This window comes from Pseudophryne corroboree, chromosome 2, assembly GCF_028390025.1.
Source record: "Pseudophryne corroboree isolate aPseCor3 chromosome 2, aPseCor3.hap2, whole genome shotgun sequence".
Lineage (NCBI taxonomy): Eukaryota > Metazoa > Chordata > Amphibia > Anura > Myobatrachidae > Pseudophryne > Pseudophryne corroboree.
In genome coordinates, this window is record NC_086445.1 from 471,467,209 (window position 1) to 471,481,530 (window position 14,322).

Consider the following 14,322-nt stretch of genomic DNA (forward strand, 5'->3'; position numbering starts at 1 on the left):
AGGCGCCGATCCGTGATCCAATCAAAGCTCGCAGTCCGGCAGCCAATCAGGAGCTTGGCTGCTGATCTGCAAGCTCTGATTGGCACACGGGCCGGCGCTGAATTGAAGGTAGACACTGAGGGGCAGGAGAGGCGCACGCTGCGCTCTCCTCCCCTCATGCAGCAGCGGCGCGGTGAGCAGCAGCGGAGTAAGGGAGGGAGCGGCGGCCCGGCGGCGGTGGGTACGGTGTACCCACGGCTAAATTCGTAAGGGTATGCTGTACCCGCCCACTTGCACCGCTGCTCCGGGGACTCCACCTGGAAGCCCAATCTCAGATTAGTGATATGTTGAAAACAGATTTGTTTTTCTTAATCTGTCTAATAATCCGCTATAGTCTGTTCTGTCCCTGGCATGTGCAATGGGAGTCTGGGGGTTTGTCCCGCCTCCAGTGACTCCCACTGCAGCAACAGAAGGTACAGACCAGGAAGGAGGACCACCCTGTGCTGGGAAAGGGTAAGTACACAGTGGGGTACAGAGTGGGACTGTGGTAGTACAGAGCGAGGTGACCCAGCATACTGTATACCAGGTCCCTTACTGGTACACTATAATGTAGAAAAAATGCTTTCTTTTTTCTCTTTACTGCACCTGCTATTGCCTTCTTGAGAGGGAGTTAGCGCTGGAGAACAACTGGCGGGAGAGGTACTGATGCTGTCCCTAATAAATGTGTGGTAAATGGCTTCTCCGTGCTTTGTAGTTATATCCAGCCAAGACCATTGCAAGCTGCCAGGTTTGGTATATAGGGGGAACTCCAAAATCTTGAGAATATTTTTACAGGTTTAGGGTTCTGGATCTCCTCTCTTTAATAACCAGACATTTTTATCTGGACCTGCAGCCACCCCAGTTACTACAGACTACTACAGCATACTGCTATAATTTCATATCACCCACTAGATCATTCACTAGAATTTGATAAATTATGCTCTCAACTGTTAGACAGTTCTAAATTATCATTGACTTGGAATCAATTTAATTGCTTGGGTAGCAATCTCAAAGTCATAATCATTAAGCTGTACATCATGTACGTTCAGTCTAATCATGTTTATTACTTCATTAAGGTATGCTATGAATTGCTTGAAAAAACGAGGAATAGTAGAACAGCATTAATTGACTTTGTAAATAAAGTAGTAGCCTATATGTTCATGAAGTTGGTTGTACCAAATGTATGTATTCAACATAACAATTGCATCTAAGAACGCTAGATCTGGCGCAGCTGATGTAGGGCTAGCCATTTGCATACAAGTTTAATGGCAGCACCAATTCTGTGAGCTCGCATGTACCACCAAGCGCACCATGATTGTCACGCTGAGGCCATTTGGAGGCAGGAGGAAAGGGCAGCTTTATTAAAAAGGTGGACGTGTTGCCCCTGTTTTGTAGGTGTGGCCATTTCAGGGCCTGCTCCTTCTGATGCAGACTTCCTGGCCGTGGCTGAGCAGTTCTGCTGGTCATTCTGAGTAAGCAGCACTTGGATCGCAGATGCTGACAGGCGGCGTCTTTTTCTTACATTAGCATATTAGTTATATAGTATTGCACAGCCACTTCCCTGAGGCTGCGAAATACCGAACAACTCAAGTCCAGAGTGTGCTAAATAATACAAGTTTCAGACTTTAATGCGCTTACTGGAAGCATTTCAGTTGCCGCAGTTACACAATTGTAAACACTATCTGCCATATGCTTGCCTGCTGACCAAGGGCCTGTCTCAGATATGTGTGCTAATGCTGCCGCATCTGAAAGCTGTAGGCAGCAACTGTCTGAAAATATGCATATGCTGTAGCTGATTGGATTTATAATGAGGTGCCCATCAGCGGCTTTGTGAGTCCCACCGGCTGCGTACAAATACACAGTGTCGGACCACAGGAAATAAGACACCAGAGTTATTGCAACTGCAAATGGGATCATGGTCACAGACTTACTTACTCCCCGGATAACACACCTGCATTTTTTGCCACCACTCCCTGTAACTGCCCCCAAATGGTCCATGCCTGTCACGTTGCAAATAAATCCTCTCTTCGACTGCTGTCTCTTTATCATTGCTGCACATGTGCAGTGCAATAGTAGACACGTGCAGTTGGCTGATAAACGGAACATGTACATTTATGGTCAGCACCATCTTCCCAGTGACATCTTTGGAAAGATGGCCGCTGCACATTGAAAGCAAAGACTCTGTCACTGTTCTAGAGTCTTTGCTCTCTAGTGCACATGCGCCATCTTCCAAAATATAACTAGGAAGATGGCGCCACCTGTGGATCTGGTACTTGTTTAGCAGCAATCAAGGTAGGAAGCTGGTACCCTCCTCTGTACCCCACCTGCCCTCCCTGGGTTAGAATGGCGCCCCCCTGTGGAGTGCAAAGGCAGCCTGCATTTTGTACTATTATTTATGGGGTTATGGACACACCTACTGTTTAGGCCACACCCATATTCTATTACCGGGGGCCCGGCATGGCTCTCTAAGCCTCTGACGATTGTCTATGTATGAAGCTAATCATGTCACATAAAATAATGTGGAGTTGTGTAGAATTTAAATAATGTTTTCTATGCTTGCTATGATGCAAATCTACTGTAAATTAATTAATTCTTAATGATGGCATTCAGCTGAAATCCCCAAGGATGCCATTTACCAAGTCTTGTTATAAATCTAGGACATCACAGCTTAATCAAAGAAAAACATGTTTTTCTGGAAATGGATCTTTTTTTTGTTTTTGGAATTGTTATGCCACTTATCTTCCAATTTGTTTTGGACAACTCTGTTGAAAATAGTAACAACTGAATAAAAATTATACAAAAATGTAATACTTTGTTACAGACATATTATCAACTGCCATGGAGATGGTTTCCCAGGCACGGTTTCATAGCACATTACAATGTGATTGCCTATTTCTTTGTTTTATTGAGTGTGGGAATTACTGAACTGAGTCTCAAAGGTCATTAGAAATTTACCAAATCATATATTTCAAGGGAGCAACTTGATTTTTAAGCCGCAAGCCAGTCCTGTCTGCACTAAAGATATTAATAAATAAAGCTGAGCAGGAGATAAGATGTAAGTAAGCATCTGAGACATAGCAGTATATTTCCTCCTGAATTAATGAAAGTGGCAGTGGCCTGCGGTGAGACAGTTCCAGATTCGCTTTGAAGTCAGAATAGAGATTTCAGGCTGGTGATTTTATTGATGATAATACCGCACAGCTTATTGCTGAAACAATTACTTTTAGTGTGTTGATGGAATTGCTGCTGTGTCTTGCACTTGCACACTTATCACTTCAGCCATCAAAAAGTCATTTGGATGGGAAGATACATTTTCAAGTAGCACTGGAGCAGCATAAAACTGCATATATAGGAGAGAAGAAGCCAGATGTACAATAGGAAATGAGCATATTTGCATACTATTACTAGCTAGTAAAGGCAAGTAATCCTGGGAGAGAATGCCACCCATTGGTTACAATGGATGGTCATTGGAAATATTATGTTTAGCAGCCATCGATGTTTCAGATACTGTAGAGATGCCTTTTTCAATTCATGCCAAGATTGCAGTGTTTGCCATCGTCACATGTTTCTTTCGGATTTTTGTTCCAATGACCGCTGAGTCCACCATGAGTAAGTGTCCATAGCAGAGCTCCATTGGGTGTCCACTGCGCACGCACATCATCCTACCATTTATGGTTGAACTAATGGTCAACAGGTGATGGCTACATGCCAACGTGTCATCACAAGGTATGTTGCAATGGCAGGTATGCTGCAACAATTCAGTGGCTCCTTCCTGACAGACCTGTTTACCTCATACCTGTTAGGCGCCGTGGTCCAGGACGTCCTCCTGGCCCGGCGCCTAGCAACTAGGGACGCCATGCGCGCTTAGCCGCCGGGTCCCTAGCAACGCTGGGACGCCGTGCGCGCTGAGCCGCCGGCTCCCTAGCAACGCTAGGACGCCAGGCGCGCTGAGCCGCCGGGACCCTAGCAACGGGGACGCCACGGGCGGACCGCGTTCCCCGTTGCAGGGTGGATTAATCACTATGCACACATGTTTCTGGTCGTGCAGCAGGGCAGCTGCACGACATTTGTGGTAATCAGGCTCTGGACTCTGATTGGGGAATTCCCTGTTAAATGCCTTCTCAGTGCCTCACACAGACGCCGGTGATAGCTTCCTGCATGCTGTTCATGTTTGGTTTAGATCTGTTCCTGGTCTGCTGTGTCCGATCGTTCCTGTCTTCAGAGTTCCTGAGTCTTGGTGTTTGTCATCTCATCCCAAGGAGTTCTCCTGGTCCTCAATTACCTGTGACACTCTATTGAGGATCTCGCTTGGTTTCATGAGTGACGGCTCTGCCGTGTGCTGCGGCCTAGGCCGCTTAATATTGTTTGCTGGTTTTGGAGCATTTGCGGAGGTATCCGCTTCCACAGTCCTCTCCGGTACTCGGCGGTGCCGTGTAGGAGAGTGGACAAGTGGAGTATTTTGGTTGTCCTTTTCCCTGGTGAAAATCCGCACATACTTTAGTTTTAGGTTTGTTAGTAGCCCCTGGCCTTGTTGTTTAGTTAGAGGGCCCCTTGTTATCTCCCTGTCTCGGTTCACTCTTTGTCTCCCATTAAGACCTGAGGGGGCATCGAAGTTGGGCAGACGTAATCCGCTCTTCAAACGCGGCTGCCATGGGCTCAAGAAACCATAGTCTCGCAAGAGTGTACTGACAGCACGGGCGAGACAACGGAGATAGGGTGCCAGGGGCTATTCCCATTCCTTTCCCCTTTCCCAGCATTACGTTCCGGTATTCAGGTCTCTTCACATAAGATCACCCCAGACCTGAGTACTAGAATCATAACAATACCCACATTGTCATTTGCAGATGGAAATGTTTGTGTTGTAGCTTCCCTTTTCAATTGGCTCATGTTTACTACAGGTGATAGCCAATGCCAATGCATGAGCAAGCACTTCTTACATTTAGTGTAACACCAGTGGACTGTGTGATTTAAAATTAGACTGACATGAATGCAGGTCTTAGGTGTGTATATTTATTCTCTTATCAAAATGGATATACTATATACTGTATATGTGCCTTTACCAGTGGCGGAAAAGCTATAGGACATAACCTGACTTTTGCTGTTAGGCCAGTGCTATCTATTGATTGTCTGAGGCATTTTATATAGTTGTTGTTTTTTTTTTGTTTATTCATTTATTTTTTAGCACAGGAATGGTAGTGGTGGTGTTTGAGTGTGTATGGGGGGAGGTAAGGTGGCAGCAGTGCAGCCAAGACTCATTTCATCCATTCCTAGCCTGATGCCAGTAGGACCACCTTCTAGCCTGTCACCATTAAATAATAATATATTCCAGGCAGGCTGCTGTCATTCCCAGCATCAGTGTCAGGTGGCTAGACACTACATGATTTGCAGTGCATCACATAATCACGGCCTGACTCCTTGACTTAATGCAGTGAAATGCAGCATTATGCCGCAGGTACTACGAAATCACTCCATCTTGTCCATTGCACTTCACACTTGGACCTTTTCCTGCCAGAGGACACCATAAAAACACCTTGAATGTTGTAAGTATGCAATGAAGCATACCAAGCACTGCCTCCTAGCAATACTCCAGCATCACCGGCCCTCCATACTCATCACTATACATAGTTGCCTACGCTTCTGAAATGTCCCGGAGACTCGCTTTTCAGGGAAATCATTAATTTAAAGTTTTTGCTACAGTAAATTAGCTGATCGATATGACTCTCAGGTGTTTGGAGACATAATTCAGACCTGATCGCCGCTGTACGATTTTTGCACAGCAGGCGATCAGGTCCAAACTGCGCATGCGTATGCTCCGCAATGCGCAGTCATGTCACATGGGTACAGAGTGGATCGCCACTCAGCGATGGGTTTGTGCGACTGATCCGTTCGCATGGGCGATCGTAAGGAAATTGACAGGAAAAAGGCTTTTGTGGGTGTTAACTGACCGTTTTCAGGGAGTGTCTGGAAAAACGCAGGTGTGTCCATGAATTTGCAGGGAGGGTTCTTGATGTCAAATCCGGTCTCGGACAGGCTGAAGTGATCGCAGCGGCTGAGTAAGTCCTGGGCTGCGCAGAGACTGCACAAAATCAGTTTGTGCAGCTCTGCTACACATGCTTTCGCACACTTGCACAGTTAAAATACACTCCCCCTGTAGGCTATCTGATCGCAGCAGTGCACAAATTGCTTGCTAGTGATCAGGTCTGAATTAGGCCCTTTGATCATAGGCTGAGATGGGTTTACAGCCCCTGTTCTTTGAAAGGGTCTGCACATGTGCTACCAATTAACCTGTCCATGTTCAGAGCCCCCCACCCCCTCCCCATTAGCACCTAACAGTTAGTGCAGGGTTACTGCTCTGTGAGCCTTCGCCCCATAATCTTTGATTGAGACGTGTACCCTCGTGGGCTTGCTTCACTCACCACTCTTTGGACAAGGTGACTCACTCTGCTACTGCTGGACTTGCCACAGGTTACTATTCCCAATCGTCATCCACACAGATAGTAAATCAAACAAAATTTGTGAAAATAAGAAAAAAACAAAACGTGCGTCAATCATTTGTGTGTTGACTATTGACATGTTGACCTTTTGACTATGTTGAACGTAATCACTTAATTGATGATTTTTTCCCTTCAAAACCGTTCATATAGTTGTTGTTTTTTTAAACAATTTTATTTAATATAGTTTAAAAAGTATTTTTTTAATATTAAAATATTATAATATTCACATCTGCAGAACGGATATCCTCATCAAAAACTTGGTGGCACAGTGGGGTGGTGCAGTCGCATGTGATCTTACCATGCCTGTTAAGTGGTTAGCACTGTCTACCTTTTACCTGTTGATCTTTTGACCCTGTCAACCTAATGCTTGTCGACCATTTGGGGCGACCTATTGACTGTCGACCTATACAACCCACTGGAGCAGTACTGAATTGCTCTGGGGCAGCCGTGTCTGCCTCTGCAAATTGCAGCGAGTTAGAAGCTCAAATTCCATGGAGCCACCTTAAATTATCATGAATAAACCCCTTTCATCTCCTTTTAAAGAGGTACAAATATTAATTACTGTCTACAGTTTTTGTTAATAGACTTAAAAAATCAAACATGCTAAAATCGGAACTTATTTACAGATACCACTTTTATGATATTCAGATCTCATCCATTTGCTAAGGACAATGTAGCTTGTTATCAGTATTACAGTTACTGGCTACTTAGCAGCACTTGACAATCTGAGGTCTCTGAAACTCCGTCCGTTTGATTTGGTATGCTGGATGTGAGTATTGTTGAGATTTGCAAAGTGGCGGCTTCTTATCTGAGCTGGCAGACCATGTCATCCACTGCAGTATAAATGACTGAACTTCCATGCCATTAAGATAGTTACTGCTTATGAGTTACTGTGAGGAGTGCCTTCTATCACACCACTGGGACTAGATTGTGTGTTTCTTTCTGTCCTTTTCCTTTTTTATATAATGAATGACTTATACTTCTTGAAAGCTTAGAGGCCTCGCTATTAATATCCAAGTGGTCATTTATGACATGTGGAAGTAAATGCCCATAAACATAAACAATTCTCGCACCTCTTTTACCCCAGTCTCTTCTCAGAATGCATCATTTGACAATGCATTATAGATTCTGCATTTTATGATTCTGTGAATCATTCTAGTGTCACGTCCGAGATCCCAGCATAACCTGTGAGGTCGCAGATGTTATACTAGCAGTAGCTGAGATTAAGTGCAGCGTGTTCTGTCTAGATAGTTGTGAGTGGCAACAGGAAACAATTTACAGCACATACTTCTACTGTCATAAACATGATGCTTTACAATATCAAATTATAGGCAAAACGACTTCATGATGATCTGTTTCTAATTTAAACCTAGTTTTCCTGTAATCGCTATTACACATAATCTCATTAAAGTCGCAGTCGTGGTAACACAATCCTATAAACTATTCACAGGTACAAGCTATTTCACCTTTGTATAAAATATCATCAGGAGTAGAAATCGTTTAATTACAATGTAGAGGAATTCCCTGGTTTAATTTAATACGGTGGGGTTTTTTGCACAATTAAATACAAAAGATCATCGCAGCAAGGTTGGGGGTTAAAACTAACCCGCAGTGTAAGTAATGAAGCAGATTATCTATTGCGAGGCACGATCTGGTTTGTTGTGGCTGTAGATGTAGAATAGCTAAAACGTGTTTTGCTGTCCACCTGCTGATGTGCAGTTTCCCATTTTATCAAATGCCCATCAATGACACTATGTTAAAAGAGGGGTGCAGTGTCTTCATTGACATTTATTTATGCACATAGTTCAATATTCCAGTTACAGTTATGGCTTGAGCTGATTAAATAAACTGTGTACAGTGTGTTAGTGAGTATTATAAAAAACTGATCTTATTAACCAAATCAGTTAATTGAATTGCTACGTCGGGCGGCATCTAGTGACCGCCAGAGCACAAAACACTTGAATTCTTCTCATAGAGGTGAGGAGCAGATCTGCACTAACTTTCTGAGCGATTTTGACTATATAGTCAAAATCGCTCAGTTATATCGCTCCGTGTGTATGCACCTTAAGCCTTTTATTAAATAGGATCTTTGCAAAATAACATAATGTGCATTTATACTGTATGCAGTGATTCTCATGAGGGCTCTTGCTGGGGTGCCTTAGATTGATGGTTCAGGACCAATTCAAATTATTTATGATCAATGTAATAGGCAAAACCAGTGCTGGTGGCTGCCAATCATAGAATATGTGGACAAACAGAAGCAATTCCTGTCCCACATCACACAGTTGAACCTAAGGATGACATATAAACACAATTTACTTCATTTAATATTTTTTTCTAAATTTCTCAATAAGAAAATTTTGGCCTAGAGGTTCTGTGAAAAAAATTCTGATACTCTAGGGTGCCGTGATTCAAAAAAGATTGTGAATCACTGGTCTAATGTATTCACCCACACTGATTTTAATGGGGTGATTTATCTGCAGGTGGAAGTTGTTGGAAAATGGAATTGGGAATCATTTATGAAATAATTTATTTTCTATGGTGTAGGTTTGTTTTATATTTTTATATAGAACTTGTTCTGTAGGGTAGGATATTCTATGCAATAATTTCTAGGCTAGTATATCTGTAACAAATATATGGTTAATATTTGTATGTATATACATTTTTTGCACAATGGTATCACACTGTGGAGCACTTTGTTATAAATGAACCCCACACTGCCATGTTCTCATTAAAGTCCAATTCACATTTGCCATAAAAAAAAAAAGATTTCCTATTGTGCTCTGTGTGTTACAAAAATTAATTTACATTAATTATTCAATTAGTGCCGAATCTTTCGACAGTCGGAAAATCTGCATTTTACGCCCGTTTTTAGGGCAAAATACATTCGCCTTATTCAGTGCCGTGCAGGTTTTTCAACTGTTTGAAAAATCCAGCACTGGCGAAATCCACGTGGATCTGCAAATTTGCCACCGATACACGTGTTTTGTTGAATTTGCTGGCGTTTTCACCCATTTTTGGGTCTGTTTTCGCCCATGCTGATTCCACAAAAAAAAAAAATTTTTTTGAAAAGGCATGGACGAAAATGGGTTCAAAACTGGGCGAAAACGCCAGCTATTGAATACACATGGTCGAATTAGTGCCGTATTTGTGGGCAGTTGAAAAAACGGCACTTAATTGAATGCCCCCCTTTATCTTGATATAACAAAATTGTTATACAGTACATGTTATACATATTGGTAAATTGTATCTGTTTATTTAAAAAAAATTCTAAGCTTTGCTTTAATTTGAAGAAATGCACAAGAATAAAATATTATTGACAAAATATATTTTTTATACATGGCGTGGCAGCAAATATTTGCATGGACAACCCCTGATATAGTAAATGAGATCCCTGGAAATAAAAATCATATTTCTTAATATTGATAAAAATCACAAAGGAAAAGTTATCTTGTTTGCTGTCTTTTTGAAGAGAAGATTTATGGTTACGGATCAGAACAATCAGCAAAACCCAATATTCATTTTACTCAGAGCTAATTACAGTTGATCCATTAATTACTTTCACCTTGCTTTTTATTCTTTTGCTTGTTGTTTTGCTGTGTGTTAGCTACAGAATACGCAAGCCAAACATGAAAAGGTAAAAGATACTTTAGGCTGATAAAGATACATTATTAAGTAGTATCATAGTTGAAGTATTTAACTATTTGTCTAGCAGGAAAGTCCAGGTACAGTAAGAGTGACTTACAATCCACCTCAGGACCAGTGGCTGCAGAGTGGTGAAGCAGACACACTAATGAGGTGTTTCACTGCTTTCTCGTTCCCATTTAAGTTCCAGTAGAGAAGCTTTATAGTGCCTGCAGAGAAGCTGTTAACAAGCTGATGTCCCTTGTGGCAACATGGGATTGCTGGAGTTTCTAAAAAGAGCTCGGAGTCATGTTGATATGTCTTGCATTGCAGTGACAAATTGGCAGATCAACCCTCCTCCGCTGCGGAAAGGAGCAGACAATTTTCTAGATGTCCACAGCAATCATAGTCATTCACTGAGAGTGATGCTGCATCTGAATAAGGACTTAAATGTCTTGGTTTTATTTTCTCACACAAACACATTGCCATGTGTTAGTTCTTGCTTTAGGGATAAGAATATTAATCATGACATGAATGGGCCCTGCTTAGCACATAAATACCAGCTATGTATAGCACATGATACTCAGCACCAATATGTCCTCTATGCTGAGCAACTGGGAAAAAGGTATGGGGGTGCATTGTAAATAACTCTGAAACAAAGCAACCAATTACAACGCCAATATTTTTCTGCAAATCTACAGACCAAGGTGGTCATTCTGACCCGAATGCAGCTTCGCATCTGTACGCAGCGTTTGCATTTAGGTGGTCTGCACACGCGCACTGGCCACAGTGTGCGTGCCTGACCTTACACTTTGCGGCCGCATCACGGAAGGATGTGGCCGTAGTGTGCTTGACATCGGTGGGCGTTTGCAGAGCGGCGACATAGCCTTGGGCAAGTGTGGAGTGCTGAACAGGAGTGGGCCAGGAGCGTTTTTTGGAGCTGCTGTGTGACATCACATGCAGCTGTTCCAATTAAAAAAATGGCAGTGGACTGCCTGGCAGCTCAGCCAGGCTATGCTGCCAGGGGTCAACCTTAATTCAGATGGGTCTGCAATGTAATTGCAGATGCATCGGAAGGCAGCACGTCACACATGCTGCACAGCCTTGCCCTGTGCTGGGCGGCCCCCAGCATGTGAGGAGATGGACGCATCTCTGAATAAGGTCCCAAGATGTTTAATTTGGCATATGACGTGCCCTGCTCAGACAATGGCATCATTGTGCTATTAATATATAATATATAGTAATAATAAATAATGTTATTTATATAGCACTTCTCTTCCAACAGGACTCAACGTGCTTTACATTTGCATTTACAGGAAAGAGAACTAAGCATTTGGGTTGTATTTTTGCAGGAAGAAATATAGATTGTGTCCAGGTGTAGTACACTCACATCTCCTGATGCTATGTCTGTTCTCTTTATACAGGATTCGGCCACATTTGGCACTGCTACTGGGGCCGGAGCTGCTAGTCCCAAAACAAGCACACTAATTGGAGAAAAAGGGACATCGCCAAAAGTCCAATTACCTCTTAATATGTAAGTTACTACGTAATAAAGTATGTATTTTTGGTATGAAGTCAGTTTCTTTTGAAAAAAAATTGGGAGTTGAAGATCACATTTATCTGTGGTAATATGGAATTCATGTGTAGTAATTAGAAATTTCATAAAATGACCTGTATTTTTCTAAAGCTGATATAGATACAGTAGTTCAAAAGTAATTTGTGGCCACCACACCCACAATATAATCCAAGCTTCTCTTTTCCCAAACTTATTCCGCGTGTATTGCAACTAAGAGGTTTATTTATCATGCCCCGTAATTGGTGGCACCATCGTAGGGAATTGCTGATGGTGGCTGAGGTCGTCATGCAGTACCTTTCCCATGTAAATCATATTTACCATGTATAATGGCAGTATGACCTACACCGATAGCTATCCTCCACTGGTATTACCATCTCAGGATGGAGATACTGTAGCAGATGCGAGAAACAAGAAAAAAAAAATATTATTAAAATAAAATAAAAATCTTCTTACAAATATAGTAAAATGATTTAGATATTTTTTCTAGTTTTAAACATATATTTTTTATTTATATTTTTTAACTGAATCTGTACTGGAAGCCTAAGATACTGACCGCCTGGGATATTGCAAGTCTGTGCTGACTGCTTCCAGACAGTTTTGCTGGGAACTAAACATCGCTTATATGTTTAGAAGGGTTACCACCCATCCAGGAGTCATGTTGACAGTTTGGAAAAGGCAAGATCAGTCCATTGTCCACAGGCCTGCTCATCTCGTGCCAGTGGTGTCTGGCAATCCACTGATCTCTGTGCAGCTCTGCCTTCACCTACCTCAGGCCACCTGTGGCATGTCTCCACCCATGCACAGCACACCTCCTGGTCTGCCTAAGCCTAGGCTTACCATACTCTCCCTTTAACCTGGGACACTGATGAATTACACTGGGTTTGTGGCTGGCTGACTTCAAGCCTGAATATCACCTTTTTTTTTATCAGCTACAGAAACTGTGTAATTCAGGGCTGCATTTAGCATCCCACCTGTCGGAATACTGGTTGTCATGTGACCAATGCTAGAATCCGAATACCACTCAGACCGGTGCCGGATTATGGACAGCTGACATCCCAAAGGTAAGTATCAGGGTGCCGGTAAGGTACTATGGGGGGGTTAGGCACTGGGGGGGAGGTTGCCCTAGCCACCACCCCCAGATTGATCTTCAATGTCGGGATCGCCGGCATATAGTACTTATTCCATAATTCTTGTGTGTCCCGGTTTAAAGTCTTAGCATGGTAAGCCTAATAAAGCCTGAATCACTGCCTACCTCATCTCCACTTGCCTACAGCTCGCCTCCTGGGCTTCGTAAGCCTACCTCCAAGCCTGACCCAATGACAGAAGCTGGACTCTGGTTATATTAGATGAGCAAAGGGCGGTGGAGCAGTGGTGTATCTATAATGGCTGCAACATGTGCAGTGCACATGGGCTCCTGCGTCCAAGGGGGCCCACACCGCACACCCTGCGCCTATTTCTGAAATGGTTACTCCTATGGAGGTCTGTGTCGGCTGTAGTAGTGCTACACAGATCACCAGGAAAGTGGTGTAGCAGCCATTTTTATTGTGTTTTACGCATTTGCAGTAAGAAAATCACAGGGAAAATGGGCGATGAACCACTTCCCCAGGGACCTGCGCATGTGCACTAGACTCTAGTACAACACTAGGGTCTCCTAGTGACCCTAATGCTGACAGTCACTGCATTACCAGTAAATGCCTCCAGCAGCTTACAGAGTGACACAGAATGTGAAACAATGAGTAGGCTGCAGGGTTGTCACTGCATTGAATGATGGCTAGCTACATCAGCGATCAGGGATTGTCAGACATAGAACAGCCTGCGCAGGGAAGAGCTGAATTCTGTGATTACTGTAGTAAATGATTGCCTGACAGTTAGTAGTACCTTACAGAATACAGGGGATTTAGTTATTATTACTCAAGAATCAGGGATGGCAACAGAAATCTTGGGGACCGGTACAGTGATAGCTTAGTAATATATATATGGTAAAGCGCAACAGAATTTGCTGCGCTATATAAGAAACTGTTAATAAATAAATATTTATTTATACACACACATATATGTATATATATGAATATGTGTATCTCTCCTTCCTCCCCCCCACACACCGCAGTCTGTGTTTCCCTCTCTCCTTCCTCCCACACACCCCGTGACACCCAGTCTGTCTCCCCAGTGACTCGATGCTGCATTCCCAGCTCCCCCACCCCATTCCAAAGCCCTGTATCCCCTCACCAATCCACTCTTACCCTGGGGAGAGACTTACCTGCACTGCACTCCGCAGTAGCCAGACTTGAACACCGCACAGCAGGTACCATGCGGCCTTCACACCGCACCAGAAGAGGCTGGCGCAGCGCACAAGAATACGGGCCAACGGAGCTGCTGTCACACAGTGGGACCCAGAAGCGTGGGAGTACACTTGTGCCGCACAGTCACTGTGTGTGAGAGGCTCCTGTCACTCTGCGGCTGCGCCCACACCGCCTACAGCTCACTGCCATATTTGGACAAGATGACTCACACCCCTGCCTGGCACTATTGGCATACATTTGGGGCCCCTTTTGATCCTTGGGGTCCAGTACTGGTGTCCCCTTTGACCCTCACTGTCGGCGGCTCTGTCAA

At 43.4% G+C, this 14,322-nt stretch overlaps 1 protein-coding gene across 4 annotated transcripts in view; it reads left to right on the forward strand.

Moving 5' to 3' along the window:
* SH3RF3 (SH3 domain containing ring finger 3) overlaps positions 1-14,322 on the forward strand; it is an 868,906-nt gene that overhangs the window by 633,953 nt on the left and 220,631 nt on the right. For all 4 annotated transcript variants that reach the window (XM_063953826.1, XM_063953827.1, XM_063953828.1 and 1 more), the window contains one exon: positions 11,561-11,670. In XM_063953826.1, coding sequence (XP_063809896.1) covers positions 11,561-11,670 — 110 coding nt within the window. The remainder of the gene's footprint in view (positions 1-11,560; positions 11,671-14,322) is intronic.